This window comes from Ictalurus furcatus, chromosome 2, assembly GCF_023375685.1.
Source record: "Ictalurus furcatus strain D&B chromosome 2, Billie_1.0, whole genome shotgun sequence".
Classification (NCBI taxonomy): Eukaryota; Metazoa; Chordata; class Actinopteri; order Siluriformes; family Ictaluridae; genus Ictalurus; species Ictalurus furcatus.
Window position 1 is genome coordinate 36,916,738 of NC_071256.1, and position 17,091 is coordinate 36,933,828.

The following is a 17,091-nucleotide window of genomic DNA, read 5'->3' on the forward strand; positions in this document are numbered from 1 at the left end:
TCCGCCTCTTTTTCTTTAAAAAAAAGAATATGTATCTGCTCCGCACCAGTTAGTGTCTGAAACTTGTTCTCAGCAGACATGCCGTCTTGTTCCTAGGAAATGCCCTGCTCCAGAATATAGACTTCTGGACAGGTGTGTTTTTGTGTGTGTTAGAGTTCATCATCTGTAGACAGATACCGTAACCAAAGGGTTCTGTCTTCCTTTTCCTCCGACAGGTCACTGTCGTGCCTGTAACCGAGGCTTTGATCGAGAGGGAGTGCGCCATCCAGGTGAAGAAGTGGCGCGAGTCTCGCGGTGCCCTGACACACCAGCCGGGCCGCAGGCTTCACGGCACGCGGGACATCCACGAGCAAAAGCGCCGCGCCGCCGCCATCAGTTCCGGGGGAAGCTTGTCCTTCCTGGGCAGCTCCATGTCCTCTCCTCCGCCCGGCCCCCTGCGCTCCTCTTCCAGCCTCCTCTCTCTTCCCGGTTTCCGGAAATCCAAAAATCCGTTCTCTTACGGTAAAAAAAGCTCTTTTTCTGGGGAAACGCAGGTGTTTGGAGGCGGGACTCCTATAATGATAACCTCGTCTGGTCCACCACGCCCACCTGTTTCTGCCGCGGCCCCGCCCGCCGGAGGTGCAGGAGCGCAGAGGCCTAGTCCTTTAGTGGCGAAACCCCCGACGGCACCAAAATCTCCAGTGTCAAATTCTGGGCCAGAATTAACATCGGCGCCGAAATCTGAACCGGAACCGACGTCGGCGCCGAAATCTGGACCGGAACCACCATCGGCGCCGAAATCTGAACCGGAACCGACGCCATCGCCGAAGTCTGAACCGACCCCGGCGCCAAAATCTGAACCGGAACCTACACCAGAATCTGCAGCAAAACCCACATCAGAACCAGCATCAGTGTCGAAATCCAGCGAGGAACCCGCTCCTCCGTCGATCCCGAACCAACTCCAGCCCCCCAGAGTAGTCTCGGAACAAGTCACGCCCACGATCCCGTCTCCCACGGCCAACAACGTGCCTCTGCCTCTCTGCGAGGACGAGGGCAAGAAGAAGAAGAAGAAGAGCAAGGAGGAGAAGAAGAAGGAGAAGGAGGAGGAGAAGCTGAAGGCGCGAGAGAAGAAGGAACGCGATAAGGCGGAGAAGGAGAAGGCGAGGAAGGAGAAAGAGAGGGCCGAGAAGGAGAAGGAGAAGGCCGAGAAGGAGAAGGAGAAGGCCGAGAAGAAGAAGGAGAAAGTCGGCAAAAAGAAGGACAAGGCCGCAAGCGCCGAGGCGGAGGAGAAGAACGGAGCCGCGGCAGCCAAACACGCGGCCTAGCTTTCTGAACTAAAAAGGCGAATAGAGCACAAAGGAAGGGAGGATTTACATCTTAAAGAGAATTGGATCACGTTTTATGGCTCTGAATCCTCTCATTTACATTCACATCCATTAGAAGAGATATTAAAACACGCGCACCTGCACACAGTCAGTCTGTACATAGATCAATAGGTCGTTATTTAGTAAGACGTCCAACCATAAAACATTCATCCGATCCCTCTAAATCGGACAGCGACCCCAATAGACATTGTCCTCGCCGTAGACTTAACAACGAGCCCGTATTTATGAACATGTCTGTTAGCGTGTGCTTGTGCGTGTTTACATGTTCGTGTAGTGTAGTGTCGCTGTCCGGTGTTTCTGACTTGACCCGTAGGAGGCGCTCTTTTTCATCCTTCAGGAAGAAATGGAAAGAGGGGGAAAAAAAAAAGAAACCAGTGTCTAGTTTGGCCACTAGAGGGACTGGAAGAACAGACTGAACTGAAACTGGACTGAGGTTTGTTAGAAATGGTACTGCGGTCAGAATAGCGTGACTTGCTTCCCGACTGAAACCCTTCGGCCGTCTTCTTAATCTTCATATCTTAAGAGTCATTATGCCTGCTCGCTCTGTTTCTATTTCAGCTCTCTGATTGTCTCTGTGTGTGTGTGTGTGTGTGTGTGTCCCTCTGCTTTTGAAGACGGGACTAAGGCTGAGCGATACGACCAAAAGGTTTCATAATCATGATACGTGAACTGCCCTCAAAAATCTGCAGAAAATCTCTCTTGAATGTCTACAAGAAGCAGGATCTCTTCACAGCTCCGGTTAGAGACTCCCCGGTTCGATCCCGAGCTCGGGTGAAGAGGTTTTTTTTTTTTTTTATTATTATATACACGTTTTACAACATTCTTTCCATGTACGTTCCTTCCAGGTTTTTCTCCGACCTCCTAAAGAACCCCATACTGATACACAAACTTGACCTTAGGTGTGAGGTTTTAAAGACCAAGTGCAAACTGTTACCAGGAAACAATTAGCTTCCAGTTAGATTGAATTGTTATTTTTTTTGAAAAGGAAACGATATCGCGTGAACGAAGGTACGTTGTGAAATAATTTCTCAGTATATCGATGCATCGCACGTCACATCGCTCAGCCCTAGATCCTGTTACATATGTTTTATATATTTGTTTCTCGGTCATACTTTTTTTTTTTTTTTTTTTTCCTTCCTCAATATATATATATATATATAATTTCTCTCATTCCTGTGTTTCCTCTCTCGATCTCTCGCTTTGTCTCTCCTCGGCTCTCGTTAACCCTGATCCCGTTTCCCTCTCTGTTTAATGGTGAACTGGAATCTCGACACGATACCCGGCAGAGTAAACAGAAAAGGCGTAATGCTGCAGCGTGAAGAATCGTGACGTATTGGGGAGAATTAAATGTCTGAACTTGACTCGATGTTGGTTAAACCTGCTTGGACTTTCACCTCAGATTCATATTTATTTGCTTGTCAATGAAGGAATTAGTCTGTTTGCACTGAACCCTCTTTATTATGATGATGATGATGATGATTTATTATTTTGTTTTTGTTTTTTTTTGTTTTTTTTTGTCCTGAAAGCACCACTAACGTTTGGTTTGCGTTGTTCTTTCTGACGTTAACGAATAACGATTTTCGGTAGCATTAACGTCCGAGCTCGTCGCCTTTAGGGCTCGATTGCATTGATGTACAGTTTGTTAATTTAACCAGATGAACAATTATATTGTGTATTATTCCTGTTCTTTATCGTATTTTAGATTGTATTATTGCTATTTTTTCTATGCAAGAATCCAGAGGCCTGCGTGACTGGAAGCGTAGCGGCGGCTTTTAGACGAACTCGAGGATGTATTTTTAAAGTCATTTCTTAGTTGTTGTGTTTTTTTTTTTTTTTTTGGTTATGATGATGTGATTTTTTTTTTGTTTGTTTGTTTGTTTGTTGTTTTTTTTTTTTTTTGCACATTTTATATCCCAAAATTTTGGAGAACAAAACCAAGCAGTAGCTTTTTTTTGTTGTCGGTTTGTTTGTTTTGGTCTGTTCTAAAGTCACGACCGTGACAGTATTTAGCGCCTTCAGAGGCTGCTTTACTTTCTCACATCAACGTCGCCGATCGGCCGAAACGTTCTGCTACAAGGCTAACGTGGCCGACGAGTAACGGCTCTCGCAAAATCTTCCGTGGATTTGTAAGCGTGATCTTTCGTTTTACGTAAAGAGCGTCGTAAAGTAGCGCGGAGAGTCCCATTTCAAAACGGAACTACGTTATCGTTAACGTAACGTTCCGGAGGCGGGGCTTAAGGAGCGGATCAGACCGCTCAGTGTTCGCTGTGTGTTTGGTTTTCTCCACCTAGGTGCCGTTCTTTAGGCGGGCCTGAAACAACCGGTCCAAGTGCATCTGACCAGTGATCGCCGTGAGAAATAGATTAGACCCCGACTCGACTCGACTGCAGGAAACGATTCAAACAAGCCGAGTGTCTTCGTTTGCGGCATCTGAGCTACTAAACTGGAGATTCAGCCGAAGGGCAGAGCTGTAGTGCTGCAGAAATGTTGTGTACGGAAGATCTGGATCAGGGAATAAAAAGACGCGCCAAAACAAGTGTTTTGAAACTAGTTATTTATATTAGGGAGTTATCTATAACTTCCTCCATCGCAGTGGTTTGTTAAAATAATCATCGTGGAGTGTTAAAACAAAACAACAGTATCAATTTCGCGCTCTGATTTGAAGTAAAACGGAATAAATTGTGTAAAAAAAACCCGAAACATTCTGGGGAAGGTTTGTCCTCCGTTGCGTGTTAACTACGTCGGGTTTGAAGCACCCACGTCTTGGCTGGTTGACTGATTTGAGATTTTTCATGAAACTTCCTTTAAGTTTTTAATATGGTACGCCCCATCTCTCTGCATAACTTTTTCTTCTTATTATTATTTAAGTTGGAGTAAGAGGTCTGAGTCTGTACTGTAGAACTATATTACGGGAGGTGTTTGGGCGTCGTCTCGATGAACCACTGGAACATCTCGTCCATCAGCGTGTAGACGTTTCTAAACCAACTCCACCCCCCGAGGCACTCCGCAGTATTACGCAACAAAAAAAGAACAACCAATCAGCACTTTGGAAACCGGACTGTGCCATTGGGACTATCTGAGAACATTAACGTGATGATGTGTGAGCTGCAAGATGACGTGTTTTCACTCTTCTTCTGTGCTGCTGTGCTGTGTGTTGTGGTTTCTTTTGTCCCCTCCTCACCTCTAGGTGGTGCTGTTTTGTTTTTTTTTTTCTTTTCTTTTCTAAAACCGTGCTTCACCTGCGCCACTTTGGCGGCTGTGTTCCGATACCGTTTTTAACGCGCCCTTCTCCGGTCCTTCTAGTCGTACAGACATTTTCCCAATTTACCCAGAATGCATTGCTACAGGCAAAGGATGACAAACAAAGCTGTTTAAGTGTGAACAGAAGCAATAAGTAGATGCTAGATGTTTCACGAAAATGTGACTTTGATCTGTTAACAACATGATACGACCCCATGTACACGTTATCGCTGTGAGTCTGCAAGGTTCCCCGAGGGCGTTTTATAAACCGTGTCGGAACACAGGGCGTGTCTATGCAAACCCTAAAACCCCGAGACTGACTCCCGTGTGGCGCGTTCTTTCATTTTTCTCAGAGGAAAGGAATGACGGGTTGGGGGGTGGGGGGGTCGTGTCTGATTCGGCCACTAGAGGGAACAGGGGAACAGATTGAACTTCAGAAACTTTGCTCAGAACTGTCCGGGTTTGGTGATTATTTTGTGACTGAATATGTAAAATATATATATATAATAATAATAATCCAGTTTCAAACCTCTACCGCTTCAAGCAGTCTGATATCGTGACATTAATTGTGGGGCTTGAAGAAATTAGCATTTAAGAGTCCGTGTTTTAGATTCAGCACTGAAATGAAGCTTTACAGCGCGGCAAAATTTGGAATCGGACAGGTCTCCGTTATCTTCTTCCCCCAACCGCACCCCCCACCCCCCACCCCCTTTTTAAGACGTGTCCCTATTGCGTCAAGAGCTGAAACTTGGTCAGGATGTGGAATTTTATATTTATTTTTTTTTTCCCATGAAAACACAGCCACCCGTGGTATTGTATAATGACTACACATCAAGAGGACCGACCCGTGCTTTTATTCCCGGAGTAGTCGTGTGATCGTTTTATTTCAACAGCAGCCATGTAAATAAACATCTCGAGCTGTTCGAGACGACATCACGACCGTCTGAGCTCGTTTGCGGTGTGAAAATCCTACGGGATAGGGAAATAGGCAAGCGCCGATGGTGTGCTTTCCTATCTGCGATAACCGCTTCAACTACGTCGCGAATATATATCGTATTTACAAACGATACCACGATTAAAATCTACTGATTTTTTTTTTTAATTATTATTATTATTTTGTGCAAGTGACAACGTTTATTTGTTTAACCTTTCAAATAAACTACCTTTACGAAACAAATGTACTTAAAACTGCGCTCTGAATGGGACGGACATCGTATCTAGCCAAAGCTCCGCCCACTGAGGCAGCCCCCATCTAATGGAACGCAGGAGATTTTACTAAAGTGTCCATAATCGTGTTACACTGCGTCCGGAATGTCGCGATTTATTATATAACTCATAACGCACATGCCTGCTGGACTGACTTCGTGGATCAGAAATTCGCTTCCTCGTTGCGCTAGCTTTTTGTTTGTGTGGAGTGTTTAACCCTCTTGTTTGTTTTTAACTCATCTTGTTGTTTTTTTTAAGACTAGTTTTCTTTAATCCCATCTTGTCATGTGTCTGTCAAGTCTTTTTGTTTGTTTGTTTGTTTTTTTTATTACACCAAACCTTGAGAATAAAATGAAATCATAGCTCGTCATTCCTTAACTACACGAGGAAAATGTACACAGTGTATTTAATTCATCATTATGATAGCGATAATAATTGTGACGAATAATAAACCGTAATATATTAAATCCCTCACTGTGTTTGGATTTTGGTTTACGGTTGTCTTTGTGTTTTTAAGAAGAGTTTGTGGTGACTCTTTCCATGACGGCCGTACAGTTGAGGCCAGAAGGCTTTCGTTCTGACCGTTTTTTTATACCGGTCTTGGAGTAGGAGCTTCTTCCTTCCTTGTCCTGGCGTTCAGTTGAGTCAAAGATTTGTGCCTCCTTCCTGAACGATGCGGTATCCGTGTGCTCCTATGGTTTTTATTTTTGCGAACGATTTTCCTACAGATGTTCGTGGTGTCTTCAGTTGTTTTGAAATTGCTCCTAATGAGGAACTCGATTCGGTCCAAAATGAATCTTTCTTGGCTACTTTGCTCGGATTTTCCATCGGTCTCGATGGCGAGAAGACACCGGCTCTAACGCCAGGCCACAAGTGTGCGCCCAGTTACCTCTTTATTTATGACTTGGCCAATCAGAAGCATCTAAAAGTCAAATCAGTTCATTTCTGGAAACTTCCAGACGGTTTAAAGAGACAGTCGGCTTGGTGTATGTAAACTTTTGACCCACTGGGATTCTCACCTAGTGAATTAAAGCTGAAATAAAGGTGTGTCTTTTAAAATTGTTTTGATGTGAACGATGTAGAGGCTTCAATCGACTTCAATCAGCCGTAACATTCAAACCCCTGACAGGTGAAGTGAATAGCAGCGATCATCCCGTTCTCGAGGGGTGGGATATATTCGTTAAGCAGGACGTGGACAGTCAATTCTCGAAGTTGATGGGTTGGAAGCAGGAAAAATGGGCAAGCGTCAATGATTGAGGGCCGGATTGTGATGGCTAGACGACTGGGTCGGAACATCTCCAAAAACGGCCGGTACCTACCAAAAGTGATCCGAGGGAGGACGACCGGTGATCCGGCGACAGGGTCATGAGCGCCCAAGGTTCATCGGTGAGCGTCTGGATTGAAGGCTAGCCCGTCTGGTCCGATCCCACAGAACTACTGTAGCACAAACTGCTGAAAAAGTCAACACTGGCTGTGATAGTAAGGTGTCCGATCCATGGAGGCCCCTCCTCACGACTTACAGGAATTAAACTATCTTCCGCTGACGTCTTGATATTGTGCCGGATACCACAGCACACCTTCATGGTCTTGTGGAGTCCATGCGTAGACGAGTCCCAGCTGTTCTGTCGGCACACGCGATGTTCCGCAGGTGGTTTTAATCTTACAGTCTATACGATGACCCGTGAAGACATTCATAACCTGCACTAATGTGTTTATATGGCATTATGTATGTAATTATAATTATTTGGGTGGGGGGGATGACCGTTTATTGCAGGGTTTATTATGCTGAATAAGTTAACAATGCATTGGATGTAGACTTTATAATACATTAAATCGCCAACACCAAATAAATTCCTCTGCAGTTTATTTTATTAGCGTGTTATATTTAGTCTTAGACACACCGGGTAAAGTTTATAGTGTGTTCTGATCCTCTCTTCAGGTAACTGGTCTTGTGCTCTATAAGATTATACAGATGCTTGCTTTCTTTGGTGCTGGTGTTGATAATGTGTCATCAGAGACTTTGTGAACTGATCTTACTTTGTTTAGAGTGTTCATAAGGTGGGGTTTTGTTTATATATATATATATATGTATATATGTATGTACTACCCATAATGCACTGCATAAGAGCATACATTAGCTTGAAGCAGTCGTTAAACGCCACGAGAGCTGTGATTTGATTCTGTAATGTTGACACGTTTCCTTTTGAAACACGAAATCTTGAGAGTTTGTGGATGGGGGCGGGACAAACGTGGTGTAGAGGGCGTTTGATTGGCCACGGATCAGGTCAGTACAGGGTGAGTCATTTTAAAAACGTCGCTGTTTTCCTGGAAATTAAAGGTGCAAGTAAAATAGTGACTCTTCTTTGAGAATCTAGCATTTGGTAGACAAACTTTTCTCTTTACTCATTCACCGTCTCTCACACATTCTCTCTCTCTCTCTCTCGTTGCACTCAGGATGGACAGACGCAGGCGTACGAAAGATAAGGTCGCTTTATTCACAGTTTCTCTCTTTTTATTGCTTACAGAGGAGTTGGTGACAGAGCAAAGAAAGCATGAGGGAAGCGAGGGATTGCGGAAAGACGAGGGGAGAGAGGGAGAGAAGAAGGGAATGGTTTCTTTCTGTCGCCTCTCTCCACTCCTCTACTGTCTTGACTTTCTCTCTCTCTCCGTCGCTCCAGCCGTCCCTCTTTTGTTTTGTTTTTTTTGGACACTTCTCATTCCTTTCTGATTCGAGTGAGGGAAAACAAGATGGCAGACGCTGGATGGCTGGACTTTTCTATTGTAGAAGGAAATCCCTCCATTTTGTTTTGTTCGCGCCCCCCCCCCCCCCCCCCCCCAACAAAAAGAAAAAGAACGAGCGATGTAAACAAATCAGCTGTTGCAGCTAGAGCCAAGAGGTGATGAAGAAAAGGAAGAAGAAAAGGAAGAAGAGTGACAGAGGAAGAGAGATCGAGACGATGGGAAAATAAGATTTTATTGCAAATGAATCCCTTTTTTTTTTCCCCCACGGACAGACGCCACAGACACGGATTTCCTGCGCCGGCGTGTTTACGAGACGAGTCTTTCGGAGAAGTGCGTGGAAGGAACGAAGTGCTCGAGAGTAACAAAAAGGAAGGAAGCAAGAAAAGGAGGGATAAAGGACGGGCTGGCTGGGCGGAGCGGTTGTGAGGGACGCGCGTTCATCTCTTCTTCTTCTTTACTTCTGCTCTTACTCTTCCTTCTCCTCGCCGTGTGTGATGACGTAGCAGATGTTCTTGTAGTCAACGTTGCCGGCCACATCTGGGGGGAAGGCGGCCCACAGGTTCTTCATCTGAGAGAGACAGACAGAGGGATTACGTTTGCTTCTAAAAGTGTGTATAGGGAGAGTACAACAGGTTTTGAAGTTGATTATTTTCCAATAACAGCAGGTTTTATTCCTTTACACAGCAGCAATTTCCCAATGATTGATTTAATGTATTTATTTTGTACAACTTTTTAAAGAACGACGTGCTTTTTATCCATTTATAGTTCCGTTTAACGTCGTGGGACATTCGCAAAACAAGTTAATTCCCGTTCTCACTCACGTTATAGCAGCATATAGAATAAACATTCGTTCGGTCACCAGTCTGTCTCTTTCACTTTCTTGAAAATCTTCAGTATGAGCGATTTATGTGTTCTCTGCTTATTATTAGACATGGATTAGGTGTGGGGAGTCGACCGTACACGTTTCCGTGAACGAGCTGCTGTTCTAGAAAACGATTCGGAACGTCACAATCCAAAGGGGGTGAAAACTTTTGCACTCAACCGTACGTAGGAGGTAAGCTCGTACCCTGGTTGTATTTATAAATGCGCTATTTTGCACCGCTACTCTCCTCGTGAATACGGTGTGCGAAATGGCGAACATCGAGGCGTGTGTTTATCGTTCCAGCTGTAATCGAGCGGCAGATGTGCGGTGACGTTTTGAGCTCACCTCCTCTGCGGAGAACCTGTCGCACTGAGTGGTCAGAAGCTCCTCCAGGCTGCACAGAAAAAAATGAAAGTCGTTACACAATGTTGTTATCTTTTACGATTAAACCGTACGATTTATAGCGTCAAAGTTACATTTATGTATTTATACTTACAACTGCTTCTTGATGGTTCCTGTGCCCTCGGGGTCCAGGACCTTGAAAGCGGCCACGATGACGTCCTCGGGATCAGCGCCTGGACACACCGGACAAAGCCGTGCTCGTTGTATTGCGGTGTAGGTGTGTGTGTCCTGTTTACTGAGAGCTTGTATAATTTAATGGTGTGTGTGTGTGTGTGTGTCTCACCCTTCAGCTTCTCTCCAAACATGGTGAGGAAGACGGTGAAGTTGATGGGGCCGCTGGCCTCCTTGATCATGGCCTCCAGCTCCTCATTCTTCACGTTCAGCTGGCCTGCAGAGAGAGAGAGAGAGAGAGAGAGAGAGAGAGAGACGGACATTAATCAACCCCCGAAGGCCTGAAAGTTAACACAAGTCACATTTACTTATTTACTCCTTCTTCCCTCCGTCTGTCTGTCTGTCTGTCTGTCTGACATCCGTCTGTCTATACATGTATCCATCTGTATGCGTCTTTGTCTACCTGTCTGTCTGTCTGTTTGTTTATCTGTAGCTTTGTCTTCTGTCAGTCTACTTTTGCTTTGTTTGTCAATCTGCCTACCTGTCTGTCTACCTGTGTTTTCTGTCTGCCTAGGGTTAATCTATGCCTTGTTCTCTCTCTCTCTCTCTCTCTCTCTCTCTCTCTCTCTCTGTCTACCTGTCTGTCTGCCTGTGTTTTCTGTCTGCCTAGGGTTAATCTATGCCTTGTTCTCTCTCTCTCTCTCTCTCTCTCTCTCTCTCTGTCTACCTGTCTGTCTGCCTGTGTTTTCTCTCTGCCTAGGGTTAATCTATGCCTTGTTCTCTCTCTCTCTCTCTCTCTCTCTCTCTCTCTCTCTCTCTCTCTGTCTACCTGTCTGTCTGCCTGTGTTTTCTCTCTGCCTAGGGTTAATCTATGCCTTGTTCTCTCTCTCTCTCTCTCTCTCTCTCTCTCTCTCTCTCTGTCTACCTGTCTGTCTGCCTGTGTTTTCTCTCTGCCTAGGGTTAATCTATGCCTTGCTCTCTCCCTCTCCCTCTCCCTCTCTATCTGTCTGTCTGCCTGTGTTTTCTCTCTGCCTAGGGTTAATCTATGCCTTTCTCTCTCTCTCTCTCTCCCTCTCCCTCTCTATCTGTCTGTCTGCCTGTGTTTTCTCTCTACCTAGGGTTAATCTATGCCTTGCTCTCTCTCTCTCCCTCCCTCTCTCTATCTGTCTGTCTGCCTGTGTTTTCTCTCTGCCTAGGGTTAATCTATGCCTTTCTCTCTCTCTCTCTCTCTCCCTCTCTCTCTCTATCTGTCTGTCTGCCTGTGTTTTCTCACTGCCTAGGGTTAATCTATGCCTTTCTCTCTCTCTCTCTCTCCCTCTCTCTCTCTCTCTGTCTGTCTGTCTGTGTTTTCTCTCTGCCTAGGGTTAATCTATGCCTTGTTCTCTCTCTATCTGTCTGTCTGCCTGTCAGACTGATTACCTATCTATCTACTAATATAGCTGTCTGTCTGTATATCTGTCCGTCTTCTATCTGTCAGCCTTATGTCTTAGAGTCTCTAGCTGTCTGTGAGTCTGTATCTTTCCATCTGTCTTTGTGTCTAGGTTTAATCTATGGTTTCTTTTTCTGTCTGTCTGCCTATCTGTACTACCTTTAGTCTAGCTTTCTCTCTACGTTTATTCTATGGCTCGTCTGTCTGTTTACGGACCCATCTATCCATCTGCCTAGACTTAGTCTACAGTTTAATTTATCTGTCTGTCTGTCTACCCATCTGTCTATCCATCTGTCTATCTGCCTTCAGTCTCTAGCTTTCTCTCTGCATTTAGTCTATGGCTTATCTGCCTGTCTGTCTACCCATCTGTCTATCTGCCTTCAGTCTCTAGCTTTCTCTCTGCATTTAGTCTATGGCTTATCTGCCTGTCTGTCTACCCATCTGTCTATCTGCCTTCAGTCTCTAGCTTTCTCTCTGCATTTAGTCTATGGCTTATCTGCCTGTCTGTCTACCCATCTGTCTATCTGCCTTCAGTCTCTAGCTTTCTCTCTGCATTTAGTCTATGGCTTATCTGCCTGTCTGTCTACCCATCTGTCTATCCATCTGTCTATCTGCCTTCAGTCTCTAGCTTTCTCTCTGCATTTAGTCTATGGCTTATCTGCCTGTCTGTCTACCCATCTGTCTATCTGCCTTCAGTCTCTAGCTTTCTCTCTGCATTTAGTCTATGGCTTATCTGCCTGTCTGTCTACCCATCTGTCTATCTGCCTTCAGTCTCTAGCTTTCTCTCTGCATTTAGTCTATGGCTTATCTGCCTGTCTGTCTACCCATCTGTCTATCCATCTGTCTATCTGCCTTCAGTCTCTAGCTTTCTCTCTGCATTTAGTCTATGGCTTATCTGCCTGTCTGTCTACCCATCTGTCTACCCATCTGTCTATCTGCCTTCAGTCTCTAGCTTTCTCTCTGCATTTAGTCTATGGCTTATCTGCCTGTCTGTCTACCCATCTGTCTATCCATCTGTCTATCTGCCTTCAGTCTCTAGCTTTCTCTCTGCATTTAGTCTATGGCTTATCTGCCTGTCTGTCTGTTTACCTACCCATCTGTCTGTCTGCTTAGAGTTATACTATTGATTCATTTATCTGTCTGTCTGTCTGTTTTTGTTTTTTTTTTCCCTCAGGTCAGTGTACAACTTGTTGTCCCTTTCTGTCTGTCTACTCCTCTGTCTCTCTCTCCATCCACTCGTCTGTGTTGTTCAGGTCACCTCCGTGTTCGGTTCTTACCCATTGAGGCCAACACGTCCCTCAGGTCGTCCTTGCTGATGATGCCGTCTCTGTTCTGGTCAATGATTGTGAAAGCCTGGCAAAGTTACAGGAGACAAGTTTTTGATTTATTTATTTTATTTTCAGCTCTTCTCTTGTCTGCAGCTGTGTGCGTTTAAATCCATCAGAGTGTGTAGAGTGGGTTTTCGAACGCCACCTCTCTGCCCTTATGTCCTTTTAAAACCTTATGAAACCCTAGTAGACCCTCAGGAGCTCAGAAAACAGCTGCGCACCCTTCAACCCTTCCTTCATCTCCTTCACACACACACACACACACACACACACACACACGCCGTCCAGTTTCTCAGTCAGCACAATATGGCAAATCAAATCCTACAGTAATGTCAGGAATCTCTTCATTAGTGGTGGTGTCACTTACACGCACACACACACTGAGTTTCCTTACTTAGTTCATACACTAAAGACACATGATTAACCTCACACACACACACACACACACACACACAATCCCTGTTATTATCTTTTGTTTTATTTTCAAACCCTACAGTCTTTAAAATGAAATACACCATACACAAGTCCAGTGAGTTTCACACAAATCTCAAAGCTGTAGCTGTAGCTAGCTAAAAGTTAGCTGTTTATACACTGCACAGTGACGGTAAAATGACACCGAAATGTCAGGAACATCGACATTTACCTCAGAAATGTTGGTAAAATACTCGGAAAAGATACCGTACGACTCGATTTACACTTTATTTACCCCGACAGTTGGGTTTACGCCGAGAAACCTCAACAAGACGTCGCTCAGTTAGCGTTCGATGCTAAGTGTAACCGCAGTATCATTTGACTCTTTTCTTGGTCATTTAACACCACGTCCGAGGTAAATGTGGACGTTCCTGACACTTCTGTCTCATTTCCACCGTCACCGTGCTGTGTATAAAGGACCTAGCTAGCTACATAATTAGCGTCAAACGTTAGCTAGCTACAGCCACACAACTGGGATTTGTGCTCATTTTATTTACTCAACTCACTGAACTTGTTCTGCCTCTTTATTAATCTCCATGCCTTTTCACTTTGCGTGAAAATAAATAAATGAATAGAATAAAAATAAAAATAATACTAGCTCAGTCTTTGCCTCAGGTGTTAGCTAACTTGGGCCCAAGTGCTAGCAACAGTGTTCTTTAACAACTTGAGAGAGAAAGTTAAATATGAATATCTGTAGGACTGAAGATTCTTTCTTCATTCATTTGCTGTCCTCTGTGTGTGTGTGTGTGTGTGTGTGTGCGCGCACTGAAGCCTGCAGCTTGAAGAACAGCTGAGTGTCCAAGAAGGTAGGAGAAATTTCTTCTAATGACATTCTTGTTTTTATTAGCATTAGAGGGAGAGTCATTTGATCTGTGTGCGTGTGTGTGTGTGTGTGTGAGTGAGAGAGAAGCCATAATTCATCCCTTATTCACACCCCAGTGATGGAGGCTAAAGATAGACACGGCTTGTCTTTCCTTTTCAAGAGAAACTTATTCAGGTGGCTAATTTATGAATTATTACACTTCAGCTCGTCCATTCACTAAACGATGAAATAAATTCAGGTACGTCTTCGTCAAAAGGCATGGTTTAACGGGTAACTAACTCTGGCACGTCGGTATATGTGCTGTGTCTTAAGTCTTCTTTTGGATTTGCTGTGTGTGTGTGTGTGTGTGTGTGTGTGTGTGTGTGTGTGTGTGTGTGTGTGTGTGTGTTTGGAGGCACCTCTTTGTACTCCTGGATCTGGCTCTGCTCGAACATGGAGAACACGTTGGAGGATCCCTCTCCTCCACCTGCCCTCCTCTTGGCCTTCTTGGGTGCCTGCAGGTGCACACGTCTCAGGTTTAATACAGAATTCACACACGCACAAGCATGCTTACTGTATTTCTCACAAAGGAACACCAAACAGATGTTACAGGTCTGCATCATTAACTACACACACATTTCCTCTGCTTATTCCCAAGAGAAAATCCAGCTTTAAAAAAAAAAAAAAAAAAAAAGTTTTTTTTTTTTTTTTACTAGATTTGACTAGTTTTCGAAACTATTTTCGTTTTATTTATTTATTTTCAACTTTTTCCAAAAGATTACATTCTAAAAGTCACCAGCCGTCTCCGAAATCTCCAAAACTATCAAAGACTGATGATGAATATCTTATACAAATCCTTCTCCGTTTTTAGCCGCGTACATTTCTAAACCTATTTAACATTTTATTCCGTTTTATCCCACCCAAAAAAAAAAAAAAAAACCCAAAACGTTAAAGCTTACATGTCATACAAAATAATTATTCAGTGCTTAAATAAGATATAAGGACCGATGTAAAGCTCTAAAAGTAATTTCAGCGCTCAAAACAATTCCTAAACTTAACAGCGAATTAGTGTGGGCCTGAGGACTCCTACATTAGAACAATCTTCTGCTCCTACCGAAAAGTTTCCACACTGAAAACGAGTGCACAGGTATAATTTCACTCCCTGTTGATGTTTCCTCAAAGGTATGATCGTGGTCCTCGTGCTCCAATTATACACCTTAATTGAGTTTTTAACTTGTACTACATCCTCTAGCTAGAGTAACTTTTAAGTTTGTTGCCTTAAAGATACAGTTTAGTACCCTTTTCCTCAGAGGTTCTACGTTGGAAAATAGGTCTGTTTAGCAAAGCAACTCAATTCTTTGGCTCGATTTATTTATTTATTTTAGTAGTAGTAGTACAAAAGTGCCGGTTAATTGAGCCTGAAGTTTGTGTCCTTACTGTTTAGCTCAAATTCGTATGAATGCTAACGCGCCAGAGTGATGCCTTACAACGTCATACAAACGGACTTTTACGGGGGGGAAAAATGTCCTCTCGCCTTAACCGTCACCATTCCATACATTTTCACATGAGCCTCGCTGTAGTATGACTTCTTATGAATTTTTATGAGCGTAAAAAAAAAAAGGTTTCTAAATCAAAGAATGTCTGTCGTAAGAAATTGTTCATCCTGTCCCAGTGTGGCGAAGCGTACGTCCACGTGTACGGAAAAAAAAAAAATCCAACAATCCAAAAAAAGCGTTTAAAAAAAAAAAAAAAAAAATCGATGCTTCAACGATGCTTCGAAGCAAAATTCGACATGTTCTTACTCACCATGTTGAGACGGTGTGTATGTGAAGTTTAAGAAGCTCAAAGAAGAGAAGACTATGTGAAGCCGCGTCTGGGCCTCGTCCCCCAGGGGGCTTATATACCTCCCAGTGTCCTCTAATTATAGTCCTGGCCTTAAGTTTGGCTTGACGCTGAGAAGATGGACTGGACGGATGGAGGGATAAGATTTTGGGGGGAAGGGGAAATGAAGGGACAGAAGTAGGGATGCTATCGCCTTACGCACTCTCCGAAATAGCCGCCGGTCTTGGAATGGGGGCCGAATCCGATCCTCCGATACAAAGTGGACTAATATGGCCATGACAGAAATGACCCAGCGTCCCCGTCCGACCGTGCGTCCACCCCGTCCCTCCTCCTTCGGACCCAGCCCTTCCTTCCTTCCTTTCACCTCTCCGTCCGTGTAATCCCTCGCCTGTATTTTTGGTCTGGGAATTTCACGTTGCCTTTTAATGACGTGACGTTTCGTATCTTCGGCATCTGAGCACTATGGGTTTATATTTTCACGCACAAAGTGCTGTGCGGTGCATCTCTATATCGTTAAATCTATATCAAGTATACAAAAAAACACGGTCTATATATAGCTATATAGCTATATGTTGATAGAAATAATACCTTGATATACGGTATGTGTGTATATATACTGTACATATTCAAGTAAACGGATCTAAAGATATTATAGTGCACTCAATATACACTGACATCTTTATAGTTGAGGGTTTTCACTTTAAATGATGATAAATTTGAGAATACGTCCAAAGAAGAAGGAAATGGAGAAATGTCTGTTGTAAAACGTTTAGTGAATTAAGGGATGTTAGAAACGACCGTTTTATCAGAACGTTATAGATCTCGGAAAAACTCTACTGCTGAGATTACACACCACGTATTTGTTTTACACTTAATACTAGCGCTGTCTATCTAGCGAGTCTTCTGTCTGTACGCTTAATGGCTCGTTTAAAGATAAATTCGGATCTCAGAGCATGCAGCTAATAAATATCTTCAAAGTTTAGCTTTGCTTATTTAATTGCTCTGATCCGCTTCATCTCTGGCATGAAGACACAGGTGTTTTCAGTTGCTTAAGTGCAGGTGCTTAAGTTGACTTTCTTGGATATTACCAACTGTGTGTCGTTTACATCTGCGATATTGTCATGTTTTTCCTCTTAGAGCTGGAGCTTTTCACTTTGAGGTGATTAAAAAAACAAAACTGTAGACGGATGAGTTTATTTTGTGTTTTTTTTTTTTTAAAAAAGGGCAGTCGATTCTTTCTTTTAAAATGGGAGAGAGTTTAGACTCGTGCTATAATAGTAATAATAAGGAGG

General features: G+C 43.8%; 2 protein-coding genes across 3 annotated transcripts in view; one reads left to right on the forward strand and one right to left on the reverse strand.

Moving 5' to 3' along the window:
- The window catches only part of LOC128603283 (TBC1 domain family member 10B-like), a 29,424-nt gene extending 20,780 nt beyond the window's left edge, over window positions 1–8,644 (forward strand). For both annotated transcript variants that reach the window (XM_053617602.1, XM_053617596.1), the window contains exon 10: window positions 216–8,644. In XM_053617602.1, coding sequence (XP_053473577.1) covers window positions 216–1,304 — 1,089 coding nt within the window. In that variant the 3' untranslated portion in view covers window positions 1,305–8,644. The remainder of the gene's footprint in view (window positions 1–215) is intronic.
- A 122-nt stretch (window positions 8,645–8,766) lies between these two features.
- mylpfa (myosin light chain, phosphorylatable, fast skeletal muscle a) lies at window positions 8,767–15,871 on the reverse strand. Its single transcript, XM_053617675.1, has 7 exons — window positions 15,764–15,871; window positions 14,377–14,472; window positions 12,634–12,709; window positions 10,100–10,204; window positions 9,911–9,989; window positions 9,760–9,808; window positions 8,767–9,120 (listed from the first exon to the last, which is right to left on the reverse strand). The coding sequence occupies exons 1-7, from the start codon at window positions 15,764–15,766 to the stop codon at window positions 9,019–9,021; spliced, it is 510 nt and encodes a 169-aa protein (XP_053473650.1). The 5' UTR covers window positions 15,767–15,871; the 3' UTR covers window positions 8,767–9,018.
- Window positions 15,872–17,091: the final 1,220 nt, after the last annotated feature.

What these genes read in the sequence shown, in the direction of transcription:
- mylpfa (XM_053617675.1), bottom strand. An exon ending in AGATCCAGGAGTACAAAGAG is followed by an intron (nt 12,710 to 14,376) that starts GTGCCTCCAAAC and finishes TAACTTTGCCAG; the next exon opens with GCTTTCACAATCATTGACCA. An exon ending in GTTTGGAGAGAAGCTGAAGG is followed by an intron (nt 9,990 to 10,099) that starts GTGAGACACACA and finishes CGGTGTGTCCAG; the next exon opens with GCGCTGATCCCGAGGACGTC.